At 36.7% G+C, this 26,642-nt stretch overlaps 1 protein-coding gene and 1 long non-coding RNA gene across 8 annotated transcripts in view; one reads left to right on the forward strand and one right to left on the reverse strand.

Annotated features, from left to right (window-relative positions):
- LOC139970463 (uncharacterized) overlaps positions 1 to 26,642 on the forward strand; it is a 168,319-nt gene that overhangs the window by 98,188 nt on the left and 43,489 nt on the right. For all 7 annotated transcript variants that reach the window (XR_011794153.1, XM_071976196.1, XM_071976198.1 and 4 more), the window contains one exon: positions 7,925 to 8,112. Coding sequence is in view for 6 of the 7 variants with exons in the window: in XM_071976196.1 (XP_071832297.1) it covers positions 7,925 to 8,112 (188 nt within the window). In the remaining variant the exon portion in view is untranslated. The remainder of the gene's footprint in view (positions 1 to 7,924; positions 8,113 to 26,642) is intronic.
- LOC139970467 (uncharacterized) lies at positions 15,056 to 21,192 on the reverse strand. The gene is made up of 2 exons (XR_011794154.1): positions 18,925 to 21,192; positions 15,056 to 18,891 (listed from the first exon to the last, which is right to left on the reverse strand). It is a non-coding gene; the product is annotated as an uncharacterized lncRNA (long non-coding RNA).

A 26,642-nucleotide genomic window follows, 5' to 3' on the forward strand; every position in this document is an offset into this window, starting at 1 on the left:
TCTTCTGCCAGTCTGTTGGCTTTTGAACCTTTGTGGTAGGTGGAGAAAACCACACCAGCTTGAAAATAATAGATTTTTGCAACTGGATATTTATATGGCATGTTCTGGAATAATTTAACATTTTTTTTTGTATTCTGTAGGATTTGCTGGGATTATGTTAACTGTTATTTAATTGTTCAAAGAGAAACTTATTTGAATTCTAGAGATGACCCAAATTGCACATGGGCAGTAGAACATGATCTCTCTGTATATAGTATTGCAAAACACTGCACAAGTTGATCTCTGCAGCCATGCAAATGGAGTGTGAATAGCGAAAGCTTAATACGAAAGTCAGTGCGACCTGATAAATAAAATAGGGCCTTTGATTGCATTAAGATATCATGCAGACGCACAGACGAAACAATCCGTTTCTGGTTAAAAGTTTCTGCATTCTGTTATAAATATGTACTAACCTAACCAATACCTTTTCAGAGGGTAGACAACCGTGTTGACCTGTTAGTTTAGAACAGTTTGCCAATAGCCACCCCCAGCCCACATAAACATAGACATGAATTTAAAGTGTGAACAAGTACAAACAAAAAAGTCATATATAACACTTGTGCTTCAGTGATGTTCTGACCTTTTAAACATGGAAATACATCACACCTCATCTAACCCTACGTTACCCCATTTCCACCCCACCATAAACCTCTCCATAAATGGAGAAGGTTAAGTGAAGACTAGCACACAAATGGGAATGGAATTTATAACATCAATGCCATGAGGTGCCCTGTTAAAGAGGCCATGACACGAAAAATCCAACTCATCGAGAGTAACTTCCTCTGAATCTATGAGAAAATCTATGTTCAAAACTATCCTCAACACCTTGAAAACCTCAAGGACTAATTAGTAATTAACGTTTTAATATTCGCATCCGAAAATAGATACCTGAGAATGCGATTTCACAACAAGACAATGATGACGTCATGTTAGGAACACACGTGCAAAGCTCAGGCATGTATCGGATGCGCGACGATCATACCGTTCCATATACAGTACACGCACATTTACACTGAGAGAACAACCACTGTATTACGCTATATCGTTAGAAATTTCAAGTTTGTTTTACAACTGTTGTAAACTATCCGAGAGAAATGCCGGTCCGTTGTGTTGTTGGGGCTGCATAAATATCATTACCCATGCAATTAGCCTTCATCCATGGCTGAAGGACGAAAAAAACACGGCGATTATGACCAAGTTAGTGCACAACACCAGCGCCGATTTCACTGGGCCTAGCCAGTATGCAGCTCCGAATGAAGCGAACACTTCACGGAAGCATACTACGATCCCTCCTTTTTGTTATGAAATAAAACAAATGTACTTTAACGGTTCGACATAAAAGAGTCATTCTTCTGTCAAGTAATCCACAAAAAACTACTCTGAAGACCAGATCGGGGAACAGGAAACCTCCAATGGGGCAAGTGGCGATCCTTAGGAGGTAGCGCGCCGAGCACTAGTAGTACTATAGTATGGTTCCCCTATAGTATTAGCGTTACTACACTGAAGTCGCAATAGACGAAGAGATTTTACTGTATCATCTAAATTAACACCCCCTTCATTGCTCTATTGTATACTAATAAGCTATGAGGTTAGCTTCAGAGGCGATGGGTTACATCTTCTTGTGAACAAATCTCAGTGCCCCAATTTATTTCTGGAATATGCTGGATCAGTTAATTATAGCAATAATTTCTTATGCCTATTCCAGGAAAACCATTTATTATGTTGTGGAGGGAGTGGGGGTAATGGGGATGGGTCAAAATAGGTAGGTAAAAAGATTTTATTCCAAAGGTTGTTTAATTAAATCTCAAAGCGATTTATTTTAAAGTCACAGAGCCAAAAATTCACACAACATAGTTCAAGTGTTAAATCATTGAACAAAATTTATTCAATATCAGTTCTAGACAGTCATTCTGGACAATCTGAACTAACATTAACAACAATCATTGTATTATATGACATAAAAGTAAAACTGTACTTTCCATAAACATTATCATTCTTAAATTACACTAATGTAATTTGTGACATCAAAGGAGGTTAAAAGAAAACAACTTACATGATTTTTTTTGCTTTAAGCCTACAAAGCAGTTGCATGTCCATCGCTATCAATCGTTGTTGTGACAAATTAATTAGAATAATCCAGAAGCAAATACAATACAGGGTTATTTAAACCAAGAAACACTGCACGACGCAACTCACATGCAAAAATGTTACCCACGCACGACGACACGTACAACACTGATGGGCAATGTGAAACACAGCATCACACGCATTAAACAATCGAAGACCATTAACAGGGTGTACTGCTGAGTTTTTGAAGAAAGACTACAAAACAAACCAACTGCTGCTGAAGAAACAGTCTAAACATTCAAGAGTTCTGCTGCCTCCATTGGTCTTTATTATGACTTTTCTGTCAAATATCATTGGTGATATGGTTATTTTGGCTTCCAGATTAAAGGTACGAATCAAACGAGGTAAATGCCCCTAAAAAGGTCAATGCCCGTTCCCTTATGCACATATTATATGACATCACGGTCACGCCAATACTTGTGTCTAAATGCTTCAAAACATGCCTTTTCTTTTATTGTTGATGTTGGGTCTGGAAAATAACCTTTTCATCCTGAATTAAAAGTCTTGAATTTCAATATATCAACACTGAGGGAACCCTGACGGATTGATAATCCAACACAATCGTAGTTTAGAAAGGCTTCCTATACAATGAGTTTTCTCCTGGCAACTTGAATCCAGTGTAATGACCATTGGCTGGAAAATCACTTCTGATCCTTTGGACTGCACATGATGGTAGCACAACCCTGACGTGTCTTGCTAGGAACCCCAAGTATCATTGAACCTGTTGACCGTAGGCTATGTATCTGTACTGCCTGGGAAAAAATTTATGAAAGTTCAAAATGTATTAATGTTGGCCATGATGTCCACAATAACAAGCAGGCACACAATGTACAGTTATGGTTACATTTGTTGTGATTTTACACCTTCCATGTATCATGAAACATTCTTTTGTTTCAGAAAATTGATTTGCAAAACTCCAGGCCAAAGTACTAGCCAAGTAATAATGAGTATGAAATAACACATATGCCTACCTAGCATGGCTGCATAATGCAACTTACATCCCCGAGCCAAACTTTCAGTATGCAACCAACCCTACTAGTACTACACACTCTACATATGGGTTGTAAGTTACCGTAACACAACGCACAATACGGTTTAGGGTGTTCCGCGAATTCCAACAACACATGCACAAAATGGACTGGATTTTGTTTTTAAATGCTTCGTTAATAAATTCTTACCACGTTGTATTTTCCTTGCAATGGTTTCGAACGGATTTCTTCTTCGATATGTTGTGGAGCTTCAATTTCGGCTCGTTTAACAGGCTCGAACTGATACGGTTCTAACACCTCCGCTCCACCCTCAGCGTTCGGTTCAATATTGGAATGATCATCGCCTTCACTCTCTGCTTCGAATATGAGAAAGGGCACTCTAATTATAGCCCAATTTCACTGCCTAGTGAAGAACCATTATCACTTTGAACTTCGGTTGCCGCATTTGGCTCTGGATCCGCCATTTCACAGGAAATTTTGATTTGATATCGCACTTGTGATCGGTGTTTTGTTTAGTAACTACTAGTGGTATGTGTACTTGTCTACTGTGTACGTGAATGGTACCGTAGCAGCGACAACAAATATGTGTTCAAAACGTGACGTCACATGACGTCATGCGAATCGGAAAATTTTCGAGTAAACAAAGTTTCAAACGCCGAAAAGGGTAAATTCATTCTCAATTTTCGACTTGAAAAATCAAGTTTTAAACTGGCAGATTGGTTGATACATGTTTTAGAGAACATTCTTTGATGGATCCCAAAAATATAGGACTTTGAAATTTTCGTGTCATGGCCACTTTAAAAGCGTTTGTATCACAAACTAGTGTAGAAACCAGTCCTATTGAAAGTAATTTTTTAGTAACAAAACAGTTCTTCATAATGGAAAAAGTTTTGCTTGTGAAAGGTTTTTTCCCCCATTTGATGAATGCCTGAGATACTCGCCTGGTAACAGACACTTATATTCTTATGATAAACCCCTTAAATACTTACTAGTTAGTTGCAAATTACGAGTAGCTAACAGACCTTATATAAACCTGCCCTGATCTCTCAATGACCGGAACAAACATTTAGAAGAAAAGGACATGACTTGAAGAGGCAGTGGCAATACAATGTGTAGACTGGTTGAGTGGTCTGTAGTAGGTTTACATGTCTATCACTTTCATTAATGGGGGGTGGCAATCTAGTTGCTTTGGAATGCAATAATGTCAGCATTTAACTCTGTCTGCAATGTTATTGTTTGCTGCTCGATGCTCTGCATTGTTCACTCGTTTTATTTCTCAATATTGTTTACGTAACAGTTTTCACACAGCAGTGAGAAATTCCTCGGAATGAAGAAATCCAATATCAAATGGGAGAGTGATTTAGCGAAATATCAATGTAAATGGCTGATAGACCACTATATGTTAAATTGTAATGTGAGCATGCATAGAACAGTTATTAGTAGTGTGGATAAAGATAAACAATGTTGGGTATTTAAGACCTTGGGACTTGATCCTTACTTACCTGGATCTTCACAATGCATAACTAGCCTATCCAAAATTTACTGAATAATAATGAAAAATTGAATTAATATAGATTTATCGGAACACCTTATAATCATTCACCCCTTCTAAAAATACTAACTTCTTGTTTATAAAATATGCTTGTCAGTTTTAAAGGGTAAATAGTATTGCCTAGCTTTATGATATGGTCAGTCACACTAAACTACTGCAATGCTTCAACACTCAATTTCTGGCACTCGTAGCATTATTTCTCACTGAGACAATAACCATTGTATTCAAAGTTTCTTAATGTATGTGAAAACCAGGAAACAAAATTGCCAGAAAATTACTTTTGAAATGTTTTAACAATATTATCAGCATGTTAACATTTGTGGCAAATACTGATTGACCTTCAAATATTAAAACTAAAAATAGGTTTGCATTTTACAATATGGGGTAGCTAGAGCTATGTTGTTGTTTGGTAATCAAACCAATTTCTGGCTAATTTACAAGGAACAATTTGTGAGTTGTTTAATTAATCAATGGGTCATCCTTAACATTTACAGAATGTTTGTTGAAAGTTATCTTTCCAAAGGCGTGCATTGTTTAATATAATTTTAAGTTGCAGTTAGGGAGCAAGTAATCAGTGTGAAAGGCAGTGCCCTGCAATCATGTCCTGATTGTCCTACCCAACCCTAACTTTCTTCCTACATCGTTGAACTTACGAACTCGACACAAAACTCCCTCCACTCCTCCTTACCTCCTCTGCCTCTCCTGTAAAGCAAAACTGAGAGCATCGTAATTTTCCAACCTATGAAATTATTGTATGTACTAGGTTTTGGCACATACACATGCCCAGACATTAAGAATGATTTTATAGTGTTCAGTATATTTATAAACACAGGGATAAAAATTGACTGCTAGAATTGCTTGTATGGTGTGTTGTATCTTTCATAGTGTAGTACTAATAATATAACCTATTTTCTAATGCAAGGACATGATTATCTTTGAAAATTTGCAAGCAGTTTGCCTATGCTTCTGTTATATGCTAGACTGACAGTGAAAGTAAATGTATTTCTTCAGTTGTAGGTCATGTAGCATGAAATTCTCCTGAAAGCATTTCCTTATTCATACCACAAGCCCAGCTGTACTAACATCCCTACAGCAGCAATGTTTATTATTCAAACAAATGGCAAGATTATTGTTATCATTCTGTTAGGCTGTAACTGTCAGTAATTGAGTTGAGACATTTAGAAGGTGCAAAATATTTTCCTTATCTTAAAATAAATGAAAATGCTCAGTTAACATTAATATGTCACAGTGATATTTACTAAAGCATTTATTTGGGGACACTATGTAAATGGCTTTTAAAATGGGACCATTTGGAGTACTATTTGAATTTTTTTTTTTAGAATTGTAGAAAACAGTCAAACAGCAAAGAAAGCTACTTTAAGTCCATTCCAGGTATTAGATTTAGTGTAAAGGAGCAACTGTAGGCAATTTTTTTTTATAAATATTTTTTTTACATATTTTTAAATTATTGTCATCTTTAATGAGGGTAGTCCTGCTCAGTGCAGAAGCACTGCTTTCCAGAAGTCCTTTGTAGGTGTTATGTTACCATTCGGTGCAGTGCCATTCTGTAAAAGGGGTGCATGCCTGTGTCACATTTAAGTCCTTCCTGTACTGAGCTATGCGTCACTCTCCCTTGTTTTTAACCACAGTGGCCCCAACATTCTCATACCATTGACATTCCATAACTAGTTATTGCCTAAAATGAAACACAGTGGTTTGGGCTTTAATGACAGAATAAAAAAGCTAATTTAGAGAGAAACACAACCTCATTGAAATTTTATCTCTTTAGAAGACATTGCCTCTCCCAGACTTTGCTAGGATATCTGGCTTTCAGTTCTTTATAGCCCATCAGTTTATTGTGTGTTTTTCAACTCTTTTGAAGCTTTTATGGGGTCACTTTTGAGCCAAAACTAATTTGCTGAAATTTACTCAAGGCGTCTAACTAGTGACTTCCTGGGTTCATTTTGCATCATTAAATCAGTAGCGCAGTGTTTTGCAGTGTGTTTAATTACATTTCACTGTAAAGAGTGTCACAAAAAGGGGGCTAAAACTTGCATTGTCCAGCTGATGTGTGACAGTCAATCAATGACAAAAGCAGTTAATTCTGTCCTAAATAGTTTGGAAGTATTTGTGAATATTTGAAGTTTGAAATTCCATTCCACCAATTGTGCCCTGAAGTCAATGGTCTTTTTTCAAACTTTAATCTGTTTGTAAAAAAAAAAGAAAAAAAAAAGAAAGTTGTCTCCTTTTCTTCCTCTTTTCTTTCACTAATGAAATAATCAGTTTAATCAGTTTAATCAGTGCTAGATTTATGATGAACAGAGATTCAGCTCACAAACATTTAATTAATTATAAATTTAATTTCCATGCTTGTTTTGTTTTATACAGTATACACTATTCAAAGTTGATGACAGCTAGGCTTTGTTTTTCTTGAACATTACAAGATCTGAGGCAATGGTTGAAAATGTATCTACCTCCAAACAAACTGAAGCCAGGGAGGAGTTGTATTTCAATTGACTGTTGAGAGGAAGTATCAGTTAATATGGTAACAGTGATTCTTGCCTGCAGAGAAATTGTCTGTTGAAACTAAACCACAAAAGAGAAGGTTAACCTTCTTGAAGAAGACCAAATACTTCATATTTACATTACCTGTCCTCTCACTATTGATGCATTCTCAATTGTGTGCCATGCACTAAATTGTTTATATTTCAGTGTTGTTGGGTGTTTGTAACCAATGAGAAGTGTACTATTAACACTGAATATCCTTTGTGTTTATAATCATTAGAATTATGTCACGTTATGCATGCTTGTCTGCTTTTACATGCTGTTTGCATTCTGTGGACAATTTTACTAAATCTACCACAATGGAACAGAGGAAATATAAAAGAAATTGTAATATAATATCAAAGACATCCTCCATGATTTTGTTACATTATAAAGGTAGGTTAACGAGTAAGTTGCCTACTTTTTCTTGATTCCACGTGGTTCTCCACATGTTAATGCTAATCACATATAGAAAAGCAAATGGAGAGGGGGGGGGGGGGGCGGATGGGGGAAGGGTAGTTCACTTGTACTTAATTATTAGAAATTAAGAGTAATCAAGTTAATGACCTACAATGTGTCATTTTGGTATCAAATAGCATCGATAAATTCATCAAAATGTCCTTCACATGTTAGAATTTTCTTTATTTTATCGTTTCTTTCCTTTTCACAACAGAGTGGGTATACCGCACCGGCACAGCCGAACAAAGGATCATACATGGATATAGGAATGGGAAGGGTACCTCCGGTGCAACAACCAACTCTTGGAGACAGGTTTGGCCTGCCAGCATCAGGTCTGAGCCCAGCATCCATGGGACTGGGGGTCCGACCCAACCAAACAACTGCCGCATCCTTCTTTGCCAGGTAAAGATTACCTTAGTTTACTCTGGTTGAAGTTATTCTCAGACCATATGAAGGATAGATAACATGGATTAGCTCACCTATACCACCCATCTGTTACTGAATAAGATATTTAATTGAAATTTGAAAATATTTTAGGTAGTGGAGTTTTGACAGTGATTGCTATACTGTATTTAAGGCTTTTTATGGGAAATTAAGTGGTAGTTTTGGTTATTTCTGGTAAAAGTCTGACACCCCTTATAGAACAGACCACCCTTTCCTACCCCTACTTTCATGGCCCTGCTCATGATCTACAGAAGTTGTAAGGGTGAATTCCGTGGGGAAGTACAATTTCTTATTACTTAATGTAATCTTTGGGTATTGACTGTTAGCTTGTTACCCAAAAGAAATCAGATAATAGCTGTCTCACATTTCAGAGCCTACAAAGATTCTCTTTCCTTTTGTTTACCAAGATTCCTCAATTCAATTCTGCAGATGTGTCATTGAATTTGTTTTCAGTACTTCTTGAATTTCTTTTGTTTTCTGTGGAAAATGAGATCAGATCTTGTCAGGATATTTAGAAATTTTGATTAGTTTGAACACTGTCTACCAATCATTTCATCTCCTGATTTAATTACACATTCAACCCCTGTGGTTTGCCACATTCCAAGGTAGGCGTATTTAGAGAGCTTGGAAATCTTGCTCTGCACTAATTCCTTCTTTATTTTATATTTCCAAGAGGGTAATGACCCATCCATAAAATCCAACCAATAATATTAATTGCAAGTCAAGTGACGATCTGCATTGTACTTATAATACTGGCACAGTGACTTGCTGCTGGAGGTGAAATATGCTTCCATCGTTACTTACCTGTCCCGGAGTAACAATCCCTGTCTTTGCTCTTCTTCGTTGTTATTTCATCATTCCCATAGGGAGGATGAGATATTGTAGTTCCTTTGCCATGGTGGGGTACCCCAGGGTGACTAGAAGTTGAAACGTGTCTGTGTGTGTGTGTCATTGTGCATGTCTGTGTGTGTCCAAGTTTGTGTCAAAACTCCTACTTTTCAAACTTGGTGGGAAGGTACCCCCAGGGTGAAACCTTGTGTCTTGCAATCCCCAACCCCACCCTGGAAACAGGTCAAAGGTCAGATTTATTGTATTTTGTTGCTATAATTCGAGGGGAAACATTGAATCGAAATGGACCCTTCACAGATATAATGGAAATGTCAAAATATGCGGTTGCCATGGGAATTGTGGTCAAAGGTCACATGGTTTAAGGTCAGATGTATATATTTTTTAAATTTTGTGTCAAGAACTCCTAGACTTTGCCGATTTTCTTCAAACTTGGTGGGAAGGTACCCCAGGGTGAACCCTTTTGTCTCACAGACCCAAAAGTCAGGAGTCAAAGGTCAGATTTAGTTAAAATAGCACTTTATAGCTCTTAATCCAAGGGGAACATTGAATATAATCCTCAGAGGTATAAGGTATAAGGTAGTACTTTTCTTCGATTGCCAGAGTGCGTAGCTAATACTGTAATAAATTTGTTCATATGAAATCAGTGTTTGCTGGAGATGAGATATAGGTATGCAACTCCATGGATTGCCCTCTTGTTTCTTTTCTTATATTTGTCTTAAAGCAGTTTATGTTTTATATGGTGATAAAAGAAATGCAGTGAATGTTGTTCCCATTGTAATTTTTTAATTTCCCTAGCTTAGTTTCAGAAAAAAATGCAAATATATTTAATATCATATTTGAGTTACAGTAAGAGGTAAGGAAAGAATGATCACAATTTGGTAGTGCCAACATTATCCCCCCAGCTTTGTAACAAAGAGTTAATTTCTTTCACAAGACAGTGCAAGATGCCTAATATAGCTGAAAGTAACCTTATTTGTACCCATTAATACTTTGAATGAATTGCTAATTTGATTTAATTCATGAACCTCACATCCTTTGATGATGTCTCCAGGACGTGTTTAGGTCATGGTGGGAGGAGGGAAAAGAGATGACCAACATGTGTAACACTTACTATATTGCCTATGTGCACAGTGCTTGTAATTTATGATGCCAATTTTTGGTTCCTTGCTGAAAGCAAAGGAACCTATGTATTCAGGTTGGCGTGTGTGTGTGTGTGTGTGTGTGTGTGTGTGTGTGTGTGTGACGCTTAAGCTTGTATGCACGATAACTCAACAAGGGATGGACTGATCATGATCAAACTTGGTGGGTGGGTGGCCCATAGTGAGTAGATGAACCCTATTGTTTTTGGTGCCCACAAAGGTCACCAAAGGTCAGTTATGGTCCAAAAACCCAAAATACTAAAACTGCAATAACTCCCAGTGCCAATGTGCGACAAGGTTGATATTTTGGGACAACTTGTGAACTGGTTAGGGCAATATTTTGAAACTTAACGGTCATGTGATCTGAGGTCACCAAAGGTCAATTAATGTTAAAAAACTAGTATTTTTGCGATAACTTGAGAACGAATTGTCCGTTAGGGTTGGGAGTTGCTTCAGTGTAATCCAATTGTCGACCCACATCTGGGTGACCCTTGACCTCAATTTGACCTCTGGTGACCTTTTCATGTTTTGGGGATTTTTACAGTTTCGATGCTATTTTCAGATGTCAAAGGTACCTTCCGATCATAGATATCGATAGGTTGACCCCCGTGTGACCTTTGTGTGCGAACTTATATGGGGTCAAAGTTTTCGGTCAGAGTTAGGATGGCTGTACAGACTTATCGTGTTGATTTTTGGAATCAGCAGATCAAACTACATTTGAAACCAAGGTCAAAAGGTCAAAGGTCACATTAGAAAAAATGTGCTTAGTTTGGGAGAAAACGGGCGAAAAAGAAAATGTTTGGTTTTGATGCTAGATTTGGATATCAAAGGTACCTTCCGATCAAAAATGTCAATGGGTTGACACCCGGGTGACCTTTGTGTGTAAAGTTATACAAGGTCAAAGTTAATTTTCAGACATTTAATGCAATAACTCCCAGGGCCAAGGTGTAACAAGGTTGATATTTTGGGACAAGTTGCAAATGGTATAGAGGAATATTTTCAAACTTAACGGTCATGTGATCCGAGGTCATCAAAGGTCAATTAATGTTAAAAAACTAGTATTTTCGGTGAGAAAATGGGCAAAGAAAAAAATGTTTGAATTCTTACAGTTTTGATGCTATATTCACGTCTCAACAATCAAAAATGTCAATAGGTTTACCCCAGGTGACCTTTGTGTGTGAAGTTATATGAGGTCAAAGTAAATTTTCAGACATTTAGTGCAATAATTCCCAGTTCCAAGGTGTGACACGGTTGATATTTAGGGACAAGTTGCAAATGGTATAGGGGAATATTTTCAAATTTAACGGTCATGTGATCCGAGGTCACCAAAGGTCAATTAATGATAAAAAACTAGTATTTTTGCGATAACTTGAGAATGAATTGTCCGTTAGGGTTGGGAGTTGCTTCAATGTAATCCAATTGTCGACCCGCATCTGGGTGACCCTTGACCTCAATTTGACCTCTGGTGACCTTTTCATGTTTTGGGGATTTTTACAGTTTCGATGCTATTTTCAGATGTCAAAGGTACCTTCTGATCAAAAATGCCAATGGGTTGACCCCCGTGTGACCTTCGTGTGCGGAGTTATACGAGGTCAAAGTTAATTTTCAGACATTTAATGCAATAACTCTCAGTTCCAAGGTGTGACACGGTTGATATTTTGGGACAAGTTGCAAATGGTATAGGGGAATATTCTCAAACTTAACGGTCATGTGATCCGAGGTCACCAAAGGTCAATTAATGATAAAAAACTAGTATTTTTGCGATAACTTGAGAACGAATTGTCCGTTAGGGTTGGGAGTTGCTTCAATTCAATCCAATTGTCGACCCGCATCTGGGTGACCCTTGACCTCAATTTGACCTCTGGTGACCTTTTCATGTTTTGGGGATTTTTACAGTTTCGATGCTATTTTCAGATGTCAAAGGTACCTTCTGATCATAAATGTCAATGGGTTGACCCCGTGTGACCTTCGTGTGCGGAGTTATACGAGGTCAAAGTTAATTTTCAGACATTTAATGCAATAACTCTCAGTTCCAAGGTGTGACACGGTTGATATTTTGGGACAAGTTGCAAATGGTATAGGGGAATATTTTCAAACTTAACGGTCATGTGATCCGAGGTCACCAAAAATGTCAAAGGTACCTTCTGATCATAAATGTCAATAGGTTGACCCCCGTGTGACCTTCGTGTGCGAAGTTATACGAGGTCAAAGTTAAAAAATATTAATGAGGTCACGGGTCAAACGTGAAAAACTCCCAAGTTGCAATAACTTGGCTACTATTTATTGGAGTTTCGTCAAACTTGGTATGATGATATTGGTAGATAGTCTCCACACACTGATGTGTGTTGCAATTGATATCATGCATGTTTATAAGGGGGGGGGGGCCTAGCATTATTTCGTTATGAAAAGTTTGTATGCACAATAACTCAACAAGGGAATGACCAATCATTACCATACTTGGTGAGTGGGTGGCCAATAGTAAGTAGATTAACCCTGTTGATTTTGGTGCTCATATCATGAATATTAATGAGGTCATGGGGTCAAACGTGAAATACTCCAAATTGCAATTACTTGGCTACTATTACTAATGGGAATTTCGTCAAACTTGGTATGATGATAATGGTAGATAGTCTTCACACACTGATGTGTGTTGCAATTGATATCAGGGCTTAGCATTACTTTGGCAACAAAAGTTTGTGAGCATAAATTACTGTTGTTGTATTAGGGCTTTGTTAGAAATTTCCCTATGAATGGAACTAATGAACAGCAGCAAGGAACCATGAAATGTTTTCATTCTGGTTCATTTGAAGAGTGAGCTTTACATTCCATTCCATTATACCTGAGCCAAATAGAGACAACACAAGAGTGCCTTATTTTGCTAATTTTAACAGAGCTGCTGCGTAGACCAGCAACTGCAAGTAATTTCTGTAACATTTCTCTGTTTGTGGAGTAAACAGCGTTGAGGCGTCAGAGGTTCTATGTGTTATTAACTCCTGACTTGATATCAGTTTACATTCACAACAGAAGACAGTTGAACATGTGAGATTCTGAAATGCAGAATAATTCATCTTCCACAAAAATGAAAATAATATTGGGAGGAAGGATCTGCATCACTGTGCGGTAATTATGAAGATCGTCAATTAACCCAGATGACAAAAACTTAGGGAATGACTGTTGAAACAGGTCTCGTGATCTACTTCTCTTTAAAAACGATGGATAAAAATATTGAATTTAATAGAATAGTCACATGAACTTTTGCAAGGCAACATTTGAGAGTTTTTACTGCGGCTATCTTTCGGTGTTGCAGCCATATGACAAATAGTTGTTGTGTTGCTCTGCTGTAATTAAAGCTTGGTCTTTGCACACACTAGTAATGACATATAACTTTTCTAGTGAATGACATAACTAGTCTTATTATCTGTTGTTTTCTGCTGATGAGTAGCTAGCTCTATAACAGTATCATGATTAGTTAAAGCTTATCTGAAGCTACATGTCTTTTCTAGCCTTGCCATTTTCCATGGCTGATTCAGGCTGGACAGAATCACATGATTATGACATTCGATCGGGAGATTTGGATTGCAATTCAACAGCAGTTCTAGGAGGGTATTTGGCTTTTAATGCATCGACCGAACACACAATTATGACCCACTGCAAGTCTATGTAGTCTATTTGTAGTAAATAATAAATCTGAGGTGGTGCGATAATGTTAGGTAAGTACATAATGAGAGTCTTAATGGAGGTGCTAATGAGAGGTTCTTAATGAGTGTACTTAATGAGAGTACTTAAGTGCTTGTATATTGATGGTGACTTATGAATCGATGGTGATCAATAATGTTACAGCCCATGATTGTTCAGAGTTGGTCTGCCATTATTGGATGATTGTGATAAACACTGTCATAGCAGTTAGACCAGTCTGTGGTATTAATATCTATTGCATATTGGGACATTTAGTAGCATCATTACATAGTACATCTGTAATGAGATTTCTCTGTGTATTATAGAAAAATGATTTCATGATTCGCTATTTAAATCCTATGTTGCTGCTAAAAGTTTCTCCTACAGGGGCTTTAACTTGATTTGATAGTGCCATCCAGAGAGTAGAATACCGTTTTATTGCATTTTAAAAAAAAGACACTTTTAAAGTAGCCTGAAACATTTTCAGTGTTGTTTGCTTTAGGATGCCTTACAATGTATGCACAATGTCCACCATATATTGGAAATTTGTTGTATTCTTCTGTCCTTGGGTAAACACTCTCTCTCTCTTTTAAGATTGTGTTTGGAGTACTTTGATGAAAGCTTTACATGTTGAGCTGAATCATTGTCTGGGTAAGGAACATTCATAAATAGCGTGTGATTTACTGTCACTTAGCCATAAAACTACTAGTAACGGTTTTCCCCTGTGACAGCTCAAGTTCAAAGCCAAGTTAAAAGACTTGATCCTGTATCGTCCACAGCCCCACACAACAAGACTAGTTAGTTGCTGCTACAAGTGACCTTTGTGTAAAAGATGGGAGATTGTATTTGCAGTCCTGAGTGGGGTACTTTCTCTGTGGTTTATACCAATGCATGCATTTCATACATACCACACACAGCAGGTATCAGAATCTTGCCACTAGTCATTGTGGCAGACAGACTGTATACAGTAAGTATACCACAAAGCTTTCCTTTTATCACAATTTACCTAGGAAAACAGACAAGGGAAGCTGGAAAGTTCAGCACACAAAAAAAAAAAGAAAAAAAAAGAGGGAAAATGCTTAACTTTTCTATCAGTCATGTTTGAACGTATTAAGATTCTGACCCAACTATTTGCATTCATCACTTTCCAATTTTACATGCACCACTTCTATGTTAAGTCTACAGATCCGAGAATTAGGACTAACAATGAACACACATGTGGTTCGAAACATTTAAAAAAAAATTTTATTGGCACTTTTTACCACAATGACAGATTGTTATTCAAAGTAAGATTGACAAGCTAAGAGATACTTTTACATATTGCTACCATCACATGTAACTTTAAAAATTCAAAATTGTTGACTTTTGGTCAAATGCCTTAAAATGAGACATTATACTTATGTGTGTCGTATAAAGATTACATTGCACACTATTGGCAATATGCTGAGTGAATAAAACAGGCTAGATTGCGTTAGGCCAGTCCTGTCTATGGCAATCAGTGTTGTGGTCTGTATGCTATCACTAGAATGTTTTATTAAATTTTAATATTTTGTTTTTTGCAATGGCCCCATTACAGAATAACTCAAGTACAAGCTGAGTGTTAACAAACCAGAGCTACATATATTGCAAATATCAAGTAGCTTTATTTGGTATGATGATCACCTTCTGTTTGGGCAATAGATACTATTAAAGGTAGTGAAAAGACCATAAATTTATCTATAACTGTTTAACATTGCACAACTTCCTCTGCCGGATGCAATCAAACAATTTTTATTTCCAATATGCCGAAACAATACAATTTATTGTGAAGTGCCAGAAATCCACAAATTACCTAAACTAAGTTAAAACATTTCATTCCTTGTTTTATTGCCATTGTTATCAATATATCTGCTTGAAAGATATCTGGAATTTTACCAGAACTTAATTCATTTGAAAAATTGAAAAGATCATGTGTTTTGATAACAACCAACCCTAAAATAAACTTGACACTGAATAACCAAACTGAATAGCTCAAATCAGTTTAAAGTAAATAAATAAATAGCAAAAAATAACAAAATTCCTTGCTTGTTTGCATAGTGTATTTTATGATCAGATGCCTGACAGGCACACTGGGATATTAATTACTGTTGAGTGCTGGTGCCACCAGTTCTTTTGCTACATGGGCTGATGGAGAGTTTGATATACATTTTCATGCTCTTGAGAATCTATTAGTCTAACACCTGACAATTCTTCATCTTAGGGATTTTCAAACCGATTCCTCTTGCAGGACAATTTTTAAGAAAGTTATAATAACCAACGGGGGGAAGTAATGGATCCTACTTGCTGAAATTTGTCTGCTTTTTGGAGGTCAACCCAGAAACGAATATTTGCCAAAATTCACTCTTCAGATGGTATGATAAACTGTGACGATAACTGCGGTAAACAACCCATGCATGTCAGAGCCAATAAGAGCTTACCATCATAATTCTGGTTTCCTTCCAAATTGGATTTACTTAGAATGATGGTGTCCTATCAAGTTAGACCAAGTTACCCAGCTAGACAGCAGTCACGACAAAAAAAGAAAAGAAGAAAAAAAAATAGGAAGAAGAAGAAGAATATAAATAGAAGTGCATAATACTATCCCTATAACTTGTGACTTCATTTGAAGTTCACAGAATCTCTGGTAATCTAATAAAATATCCAAGAAAATGAGATTTGTTAAGAGGGAGGTTGAAGTAAAACTGTAAAGAGCTGGATTGATTCACTTAGCTTCACTTTGAAGAGATGGGGATAGGGAGGGTTTTACCAACGAACATGTGTTTTTCCTCTTCTGTTCAGTGTGATATTGCACATATCGGCCGGGCTTTAGGGATCGGACTTATGAAATGTGTTGAAATCAATTAGCACTCAAGAAAAACGCTACTTGCTGATCTTGTTTCTCAATCAACTGAATTTGATTCCATTTTATTGATGCTAAAAGTGTTGAATTTATTAGATTTCTCAGGCAGTGGCGCATCTTAAGTAGACAGGCAGACTGCTGAGTTAATTTAACAGTGTTTATTTTTAATGAATAAAGTAGTAGAAACAGGTGACAATTATCAAGACTATTTTGGAAACTTTTTCAAGAGATTTCAGGATGAAAATGAATAAAAGAGGCATTATTAAGACTTGTGCAACATTTCTGATAACTCTCATAGAGTTAAAAAAAAATTGTAATTATGTTGAAGATATTCAGAGATACTTTTACAGCAGTAGAAGATGATATAAAGGCTATATAAGAAAAGTTCACATTGTGGCTTTAAATAGTTTAGAAAAGAATAAATATATAAATACCACCTGCAAAGTGGCAATGAATTTGTTGTCTGGTGAACACTGTTAGTGTATTATTGTGCGGCAGCTCATTACTGAAAACGAGATTTCCCCATTGACTGCATAAAAAGAGTATGTTGTAAAACAACTCTGCTCCTATTCATTAGGCAGTTTATGTAATGAAAATAGCTTACTGTAGGTTTCCAATAATGCTTTATTGACAGATCTGCCTTAAAACTAGTGTTCAACCAATTATGCATAACAGAAAATACTGATTACCGATTATTTTTTTCATAATCGTACCGATTCCGATTATTTGAAAATGAGAAAATATCCCGTCTATACGAATCAGCAATAAAGTTTGACAGAAACAATTATTGTTGTGATTTTCCCCTGTTTCCTTTTGCTTCGTTGTTATACAATGCTCTAAGGTATCATTTTGTATGAACCAAATTACCTCTGGAGGTTCTCGGAAAGAAAAAAAAAAAGTATATTTTTTTTTAATTTCCAAAATACGGAAATATGACATCCTACCTAGTCTGCACTGTGCTAAGGGAATGGCCTAACCACCTCGACGGGAATGTCACCTGCATGGGTTAAGAATAGTTACTCAAAATATCCATCTCAAAAAGTATCTCAGACAAACCATCCATCTTCAATCTTTACCAAAGTGTAAATTTTAATTACATATTGCCTTCATTCCGACATTATTTTGTACTTATTTTCAGTATTATACCGTTTAAGCACAAATAGAAATGTTACGAATTTGAAGTTAAACTTACCTATTCGTTACCTATTTAACTCCATTCAGGTTCAATTAGAAATGTAAGCTTAGGCCATTCAAACTGAAAAGCAAATTTTATCATCGTATCTCGTTTAAAATTACTTTAAAATGTAATACCAGATTGATGTAAAGAAATAATAACAACTAGAAACTACTCCAATATAAAATAAAACATTCCCTCTTTAAGACATATCACTTACAGTACCTTCCAAACAAATGCCGATTTCCAGCAAATTGAAAGTTGTAAACTAAGCTACGCATTTTTTTTTTTTTTGCAAACCGATGGTTAGGCTACATTTCCCATTGACTTAGTGTGGTTGTTAGGCTAACATGTGGTCGAAGATTGCAGTTTCCTTGGATATTTTTATTTTTATTTGCGACACAACTGGAGCGAATAAACAGATGGCAAGGTTAGATTTCCATGCAGTTGACTTAGTGTGAAGTAAGGCTACCATGTGGTCGGAGATTTGTGAGGATTTTAGGTTATTTTCGCTGGTACTGAAATTGCTTCGTGCAGGCCGTAATTTGCCACGGGAAATTCCCGGTGATTGTGCGCGACCCTCTCGCACTGCTTCGAATTTGATGCGGGATGTGAAAACTGTTTGCACGATTCGCGCTGCAACTGCAATTCCTAGCTAAAGCAAACGCATGTCACAATTAATTTTACACAGACACCTGATATAACGAGAGCGATTTTCTTATATTTCTTTTTCGCACTCGTAATTGTGCTTTAGGAGGTCTTTTTAGCACTTGCGAGGGCGAATCGCCCATCGCCCCGGCTTATTTCCGACCCTGTCCAGCACATTCTTTAATTTGCGAAATTGGTATTGCTGCTATGTTTACTGTGCCAAGAAATATGAAGTCACTAACCACGAGGGAAGCAAATCGGCGACCCTGGCAGCCTAATTTGATGAAAGTATAGACTGTGAAAGACGTATGGATGTCTTATTTTAATATTTCGTAGTAAAAGAACAAACCTAATACATCAGTTGATATTTTCAACTCCCATATGCTTTTGAATAATGATATTTTCACCTTCCATATGTTTTTGAATAATCGGTATCACATAACTGGTATTCCACGTAATTTTTACCGATTCCGATTATGTTCCGATTATGCAATATTCGTACCGATTCCGATTCCGATTAGGTTAATCGGTTGAACACTACTTAAAACAATTTTGTGGAGACATTGCAGAGGACAAAACATCTCAAATTTTCTATGTAGAAGGTAGACCTAATGATGTAAAGAAAGGAAATAAATAAATAAAAATAAAACTTTTAGACACCACCAGTCCCGGCATATATTATTCACAGAAACTACGGTTTCTTCCTGTACCCAGATTGTGGCTAAAATACAGCAGTATAAAGGTGATATGTTGGGTACTTGTAGTTGAATGACCCCATGGGCAACCCACATAGTCTCCATACCCTGAAGGTCCTGTCACATGTGGTCAACCAACATGCCAACAGATTTCAAATTGTTACAAATTTTGAATGGACTGTGACTGTAATTGGTGACTGCCTTGGGGTAGGGCAATAGCATGGTGTTCCCACAACAGACATGGAAGTTAAGTTTTTGGGTTGCATTTCCAAAATTTGTGCCATCAATGGTAGGAAGGTTAATCTCGGAGGGAAGTTCTTAGGATTTGAGCTGGATGGTGTGTGGGGATTGAAAGTTTCTTAGAAAACTTTCATTTTTCTTAGAGTAGATAATGTTAAGTGTGCTGAGAGGATTTTTGAAGGAAAAAGTTGTGTTTTTTTGTGGCTGTTAGCAAAAGTTATCAAGATCTTTTTCTTGTAGCCTCAAAATGACTAAATGTGTACTCAGTGTTAATTAACAAATAGAATATCAATGCATGTTATGTGTATTACACAATGCTGCTTGTGTTACAAATGCTATTTTGTTGATCTACATCAGTGTAAACAGGCCATTAAAAATCATCATTGGTAAAACGTCTATTGATTGTTCAAGTTAATTAGGTCATTGAAGAACACTAGATCTAAAATAAACTAATTGCCATCGTATTCAAAGATTTGAAATGAGACAAGAGCTGATTAGCTTTACATCAGAATGTACGACCGGATGGATCGAGGACCAATAACATAAATATGTCATCCTACTGTCAGTCATTAATTTCATTGTACTCATAGAAGTAATTTGAAAGTAAAAAAAGTTACAAAATGTTATATGGAAACCAACAAATTAGGTGTTTGAATATTTTAGGCAATTAATAAGTAATGTGAGAACTTCTGAAAATGTTTCTCCTCCAAACAAGTACAACTTTCCAAATCTGAAACAAATTTGGCAAAATTGTTTTGCTTTTCTGTTGTATTTAGATCACTAATTTCATGAGCATATAGGCCAAAGTCTTAACAAAATAAACATTGATTTTGGTGCTTTAAGATATTATCAACACTGTAGGCTATGAGTATGTTACCCTTGAACTAATGAACTTGATTAAAGATGAAACAATATTTAAAAAACTGGTTGCTTCATGCTGATGAGGTTGATGTCTACAGGGTGCGAGTCTAAGCTACTTGAACTCATCTTAGGGTAGTCAGTGTGTGGTCTATTAATATTGTTTATTTATCAGGTATTACCTGTGTTGTATAATCAGCTGTTGAAACTAGGACATAGCAGGGACTCAAAGAGACCACTAAATCCCTCGGGGACTGATATCTACCAAGTCGAAAAACATCCCTACCAATTTTGTTTAACTGAAATTGAAAATTATGTGGCCTGATTGAAAGATGAATCGCATCACTTATATGCTATCAAAAACATCCGATTGAAGGTTAAGTTTGAATCTGATGAAGGGCAAATGTTTTAAGTAATGTCAGCTGTGTTTTCCTTGGAAACATTCCATTTGACACCAAACTGCTCAGATTGCAAGCTAGCATTTTACTTTGATAAGTTGCAGATATTCCAAAATTGTCAGAGTTAAACATCTTAGAGAGGTTTCAGAACTTGTATGCTTATATGGAAGTGATGGATCAAGTTGGATTAGTGTCACGACATGGGATGTTCCTGCTTGGGAAACATTGTCCCATGTTTTGTGAGAGGGAGCATCTTTGATTGGTGCATACCCAGAAGTTAGGGTGATGATAGATAGAGATCAGGAGGAGAGCCATTGAATATTAAACCCGATTGCTTGAAATACCAACAGGAGTACATTCACAGAATGTAACTTAGATTTTGTATAATACTTACCTGTGCAAGCCAATTTATGCCAGCGCGTATGTTTTTTCCCTTTTTTAATATCCGTTAAAGTTGTAGATGTAAATATCTGTTGCTGCGCAGTCTTCTAAAGTCATTGTAAATATTGCACATATTTGTCTTGGTGTGTACAGTGTTATGAAGATCTTGAAAATACTGTCTAATCATTGCTGTAGTACATGTAGATTTAAATAAATCTCAGTGTGCATTGCTTACAAGTCATAGGCTGTCCAAGTTGATATGGAACTTTTCATTTGATAGTCAGAGGTTATTTTAGTGCCTGAAACTTTTATGGAAATAGAACCCTAGGTTACAAACTTACTTTAATATTACAAAATATCCCCAAACAGTTGAGCCACCTTTAAATGCCCCACTTTTCAATTTGATTGCATCAATGATCAAAATACATCCTTAAGACATCCGTTGCTTCATCTCCTCCTATATCGTTTCAATCAGCTTTGCCTTTCCTGATGCCAACCGCCTCTTCATTCCACGAACCATCCCTTTGCGAGAAAACTTTACTTAATTTGAACAAGGACTATAAGATACTAGGCCATATAGGGATACCAGCAAAAGGCAAGCCTCTTACGTCTCCTCTGCAAATGTACTTTATTTCTAGCCTAGGGGTTCCGTAAGTGAATTAGGTTTAGCAGTCATTGGATTTGCATTCATATTTTAAAAAGGTCCCTTCTTTCATTTACTGCTGTTACTGGCTACCACTTATTAATTCATGTGTTTGGCTGTATTGTAGTTAATCTCATTTGGCCGGTGCTACTGGAAAATGCCATATACGACAAATAAAGTTTGCTCGGCATATCTGAACTTGACCAAAGGCACTCTGATATGACAGCTATTTTAATGCAAGGTTTATTTCATGCTAAAATGGAACCAAAATGATAGACATCAATTTCTGTATTTATTAAATGTCAATCATGTAATAAAAATAATTAGCATGGCAACTTTGATGATCAATCAATCCAAGCTCTCAGTGGGTGTGTCATAAAACAGGGGTTGTGAGGAACCATTTGATACGCTATAACTAGTCAATTTTTGTAAGACTATTTCACCTTTCTTTCTCCCGATCAATATGTGAAAGACTAGAACCTTGTTGATTAAAGAACTATTGGAAACTTGAGAGAAATTTAGGCATTAGCAATAATGGAACCAATATGAGATGGACTGTAAGTTGACATAATCTTATCGGAAAACTTTAATTTTCTCCTCAATTAGTCAAATTAAATGTATGGGTGGGGGGGGGGTGTGTGTGTGGTGACAATGATCTGTCACCCAGTGGGGTGTATCCTCAGGGGAGGTGGAGTGGTTTCCACATACCCTCTTGCCTTGCTCACATTTGAGAATACCAAGACGTGACCCTTCAAGGGCGATCAAGATCATAGTGTGGACGCTCACGTATAGGGGCAGACCCCGCAATCGCGATCTTCCTTTCGGGAAGCTTCCTGACACTGCAAAGGGGATCAAGATTGCAGTGAGGATGCTCGGGGATTCAGGTGACCCAAGGTCTCTGGTTACTGGACCTTGCCTCTTCAAATCTGAACATGGCCACTGTAATCTCGAGTGTTGTCTTTGAGCTCAAATAGATATATGTTATGCACTGTGACAATCATGCTTCCTACAATGGCAATAATCTAATAATGTAATCAGTCCTTCATATAACACAATGCTATTTTGTAAAGTATACATACATTTGTTGTGATAGTAGGCTCTTATATTGAATACAGTGCAAACCAAAATTGTATTCTGGCAAAGTTTACTTGCATACCTTTTGTACTTTTTTTGTTTTTTTTGTTTGTCCCCTATTCATTGATGCTACTTTATAGTCAGTCATTTGAAGCAATGCACTTTTTGTGCCTTGTTGGTGATGAGACATCCAATTTCATTTGCAAGAGGAATTGAGCACACTTTCCCAGGCTACTTATTCAGGTCAAGTTGACATCAATTGGTTCTTGAAAAGTTGAGTGTTTTGATGTGTTTGCTAAGTTAAAACATTAGAATTTTAAACCACATGAATACACCTGGAATATCTTAAAAGCAAATGATAATGTTTCTTTTAGTTTTACTTCTGAGATTATCTTTTCAAGAGGAAGTACTGCAGCCAAAGGGAAATGGATTGTAAACAGAGTAAATTTGTCATGATGCATCTTTTGTGAAACTAATGGATTCCCTTAAATTTAACAGGCCTTTTGAATCTGTTTACATTCCTTGTATAAAGCCAAACGTTGCAGAGAAGCTTAAAGGATGACTGTAGACTGTCCTAATATTAATATATTGATTTAGGTACCTTGTAGACTGTCAAAAATCACTGCTATCTAGGATGTATCTTTATTCCACTTTATGTTTTGGAGAAATGACTGTTTAAACAAATGATGCTCCTCAATTATTAAAGTTGTCTGGACTAGTTTGTTTCACATACACACCATTAGTGTGATTTCCTTAAATAAATTGTTTACAATTTGCAGTACAGTTTTGTCAAGGAACGAATAGTTTGAATTTTATGTTGGGTTCTCTCTTGTTTATACAAAGTTGACAAAAATATGTTTTGAAGTGTTAGAATTGATAAAAAATGGATAAACAGTAAACCTTTAGAGCAGCATGCATTGAGAGTCAATCCATAAGGAAGCATTCAAGACATTTTAGATTATTTGAAGGGTCAATATCTTGAAAATGGAATAGTGATGGAAACAAGACCAGTATTCCAATATCGCAGTTTTGATTGGACTGTGAAATATCAAGACTAATATTCTACCTAAACTTATCCTTAAAGTTTAACAGATCAAACAGGTTCCAATATGGCTGTAGTTGAGTATTGCATAAATGTTCTTCATTTTGCTTACGTCCTCTCGGCTGCACAGTAAGGAGGAGAGGTAAAGAGACCTGTGTGAGTATGCCCAAGTCTCTTTCTTGCCTCTCCCATTTCACCATCTTGTAAAGAATATCTTATCCATTTTCAACAATTTTGTATCCGCCAAATATTATTGCTACAGTTTCAATTTGATCTGCGTTAACGTTTCCTTTCTATCGGATGGTCTGATATTTTAATTTGTATCATCGGTGAAGGTTTGCTTCTAGAGATCTGTCCTGCTCCTCCTCCCGTGATATGTTTTATAGGTCAACCAGGTGATGGTTGTTTCTTCATCTATCTTATCATCTTGAGGTGAGATTAATCGCCCTCAGGATATCAAATAGTCGCCAGCCCCCAGTGGTAGTCATCAAATATAACTATGTTTGGAAAGGGAAGGTCTTTAAGTAGCTAAAGGAGTTTTTCATTACTTAGTTACTGATTCGCTTTAAGGGAAGTATGCTAGAAAACAGTAGAGCAGCAAAAACAACCGCGAATGTTTTCCTAGGAACTGGTTAGCTAGGAGTCAAGGAAGTTTCTGAGAACGTGGGAGATTCTCAAGGCTGAGTCTGTGGGCGCATGGGTGCAATATCTCAGAGACTCATGAATCAAGATGACCTGAAATTACCTAAAAAAGTAAATGCCCTGTTTATTGGATTCATAGAGATGAGATATGTCATTGAACTGTGTTTGCCCAAATCAGCTGTACAATTTATCCATGCATCAGAATCTTGTAGGATTGTTACATACCAGTGTCTGGTATGCCTGGTGAGTGTGATTTGACTGATAGTTTACAAATTGAGTGGCTCAGTAGGATAGATGTGGCACATACCTAAGTCAACATGTCTCTGCAGAGAGTTGCAGGAGGGGCACAGAAATTATTTAGGAGAGACAGCATCAGATCTTGGACCAACTTATTGTCACAAATTACAGGTGCAGCATTTAATAACAAAGTGAGGTTGCAAAGTTCAAATGTTTGTTATTGGCTGGATAGAGGATGTGTCCTCTCTCTGGGGAGATTAAATTTGGAAAGGGGGGTTGGGGTTGGCTGAGCAGGAGGAGGCAGCAAGATTAGGGATGGAGTACAGTTCATTTCAGAGGAAAAGCCTATGGGTTTCTTGATTTGATCGAGTGTGATAATATTTTGAGCAACCCTAGAGAGGTATTGCAAACTTGGTGGCCCAATGCAAATAGCTGCATGAAAGTGTGCAGCAGTTTCTATACACTTCCTGCCATATCTGTCAAAAGGGATTGGAAAAGCGAAAAAATGTAAGAAGATATGTAATTAAAAACACTTATAGTGTTCCTCTCAAGATTCCATCGAGGGGATTTCAAGTTTTCTCAGTCATAAATGCAGAAACGCTCATGTTACTAGGAAAAAGGATGCGGAAGATTAAATTTTCTTTGTCAATCAAGTCTCCCTTTCGTGTTTAACCTCTTCCTGCTGCAAAAGTCCATTGAGCCAAAGATATAATAAAGTTTGCTGTGTTTTGCTATCATGCTCCTCTCATAGATTGCACAGAAACAGTTTGCAAGTGGTTGCTAAGAAGGAACATCAGTTAGATGTTAAGTTGTGAGTCAAGTCTGGAAGGAGAAGCTACATTATAATCAATATAAGGAAGAGTGATCTATGGTAGAGAACTTTGGGGTGAAAATTAATAAACAATGTTGACTTAGTGGAGTGGCCAAATTGTCCATTGAATATTTCTTGGATTTTCAAGGAGATCTACTTTAGTATCTTTAACCTCCTACTTTATTTACATTTAGAAATACTTAAAAAATTTAGAATACCCTTCTTAATAAAACAAGCTTCTTAAAGAAATTTATGCTTCTGTTGGTCACTCTCAAGGAATCCAATTTTGTCACTTAGGTGTTAGTTTCAACTTCAAATACAAAAGAAGGAAATGGAAAAATATTTGAGGTTTTATGGCAACCTGTTAAGAGGATGTGAAGTATTTTAACCAGTGTTTGGGAGAAGAGGGCTTCACATGACTAATGCTGGCTCAGGTTAGGATGAACTTACTATCTTGTAATTTATGATGAGTATCGACTGTCGAAGTAGTTGGCTTGAATTGAATCTTTTTAAAGGATATTAATATGAATTATTATTTTACATTGTCCAGTTACTAATAGCAAAGACAATAGGAATGTAAATTAATGAACAGAGATATTACTCCCTTCTCCCTTCACTGTCACTTGGTGATTTACACTGGTAACAGGTATCACGGCTGTTAAAGCTATAATTTGTGTTAAAGTAACCGTGGTCTGTATGTACTCTAAAGCGTTCAAGGAGAGCAGTCAGGTACCAAGATCATAGCTGAAATGATGCCATCTGGCATAAATTTTAAAAGGTTTGCAAATGAAACAAAACGTTGAATTAAATTTTTGGATGCAAACTTGGTTTGAAATCGGTTACAACTCAACGTAAAATACAGTTGAAGTTGTTATCAGGTAGTTAATTGTTATCTGTAGTTAAGCAAGTTGAGAATTTGGGTAATGTAAAGAAGCATAGATATCGTAACATCGATTTACTTTCAGCCACTGCTTTCTCAGGGAACTCTATTAAATTAGGCTTAATGATTTGATCATATCGTTGGTAACATTTCCCCCTCGTTTGGATTGCTGGGATGATTGAGTTGGTGTCATGTGGAGATACTTTAGGCTCAAAACACACACA

Source organism: Apostichopus japonicus, chromosome 8 (assembly GCF_037975245.1).
Source record: "Apostichopus japonicus isolate 1M-3 chromosome 8, ASM3797524v1, whole genome shotgun sequence".
NCBI classification, from domain to species: Eukaryota; Metazoa; Echinodermata; class Holothuroidea; order Aspidochirotida; family Stichopodidae; genus Apostichopus; species Apostichopus japonicus.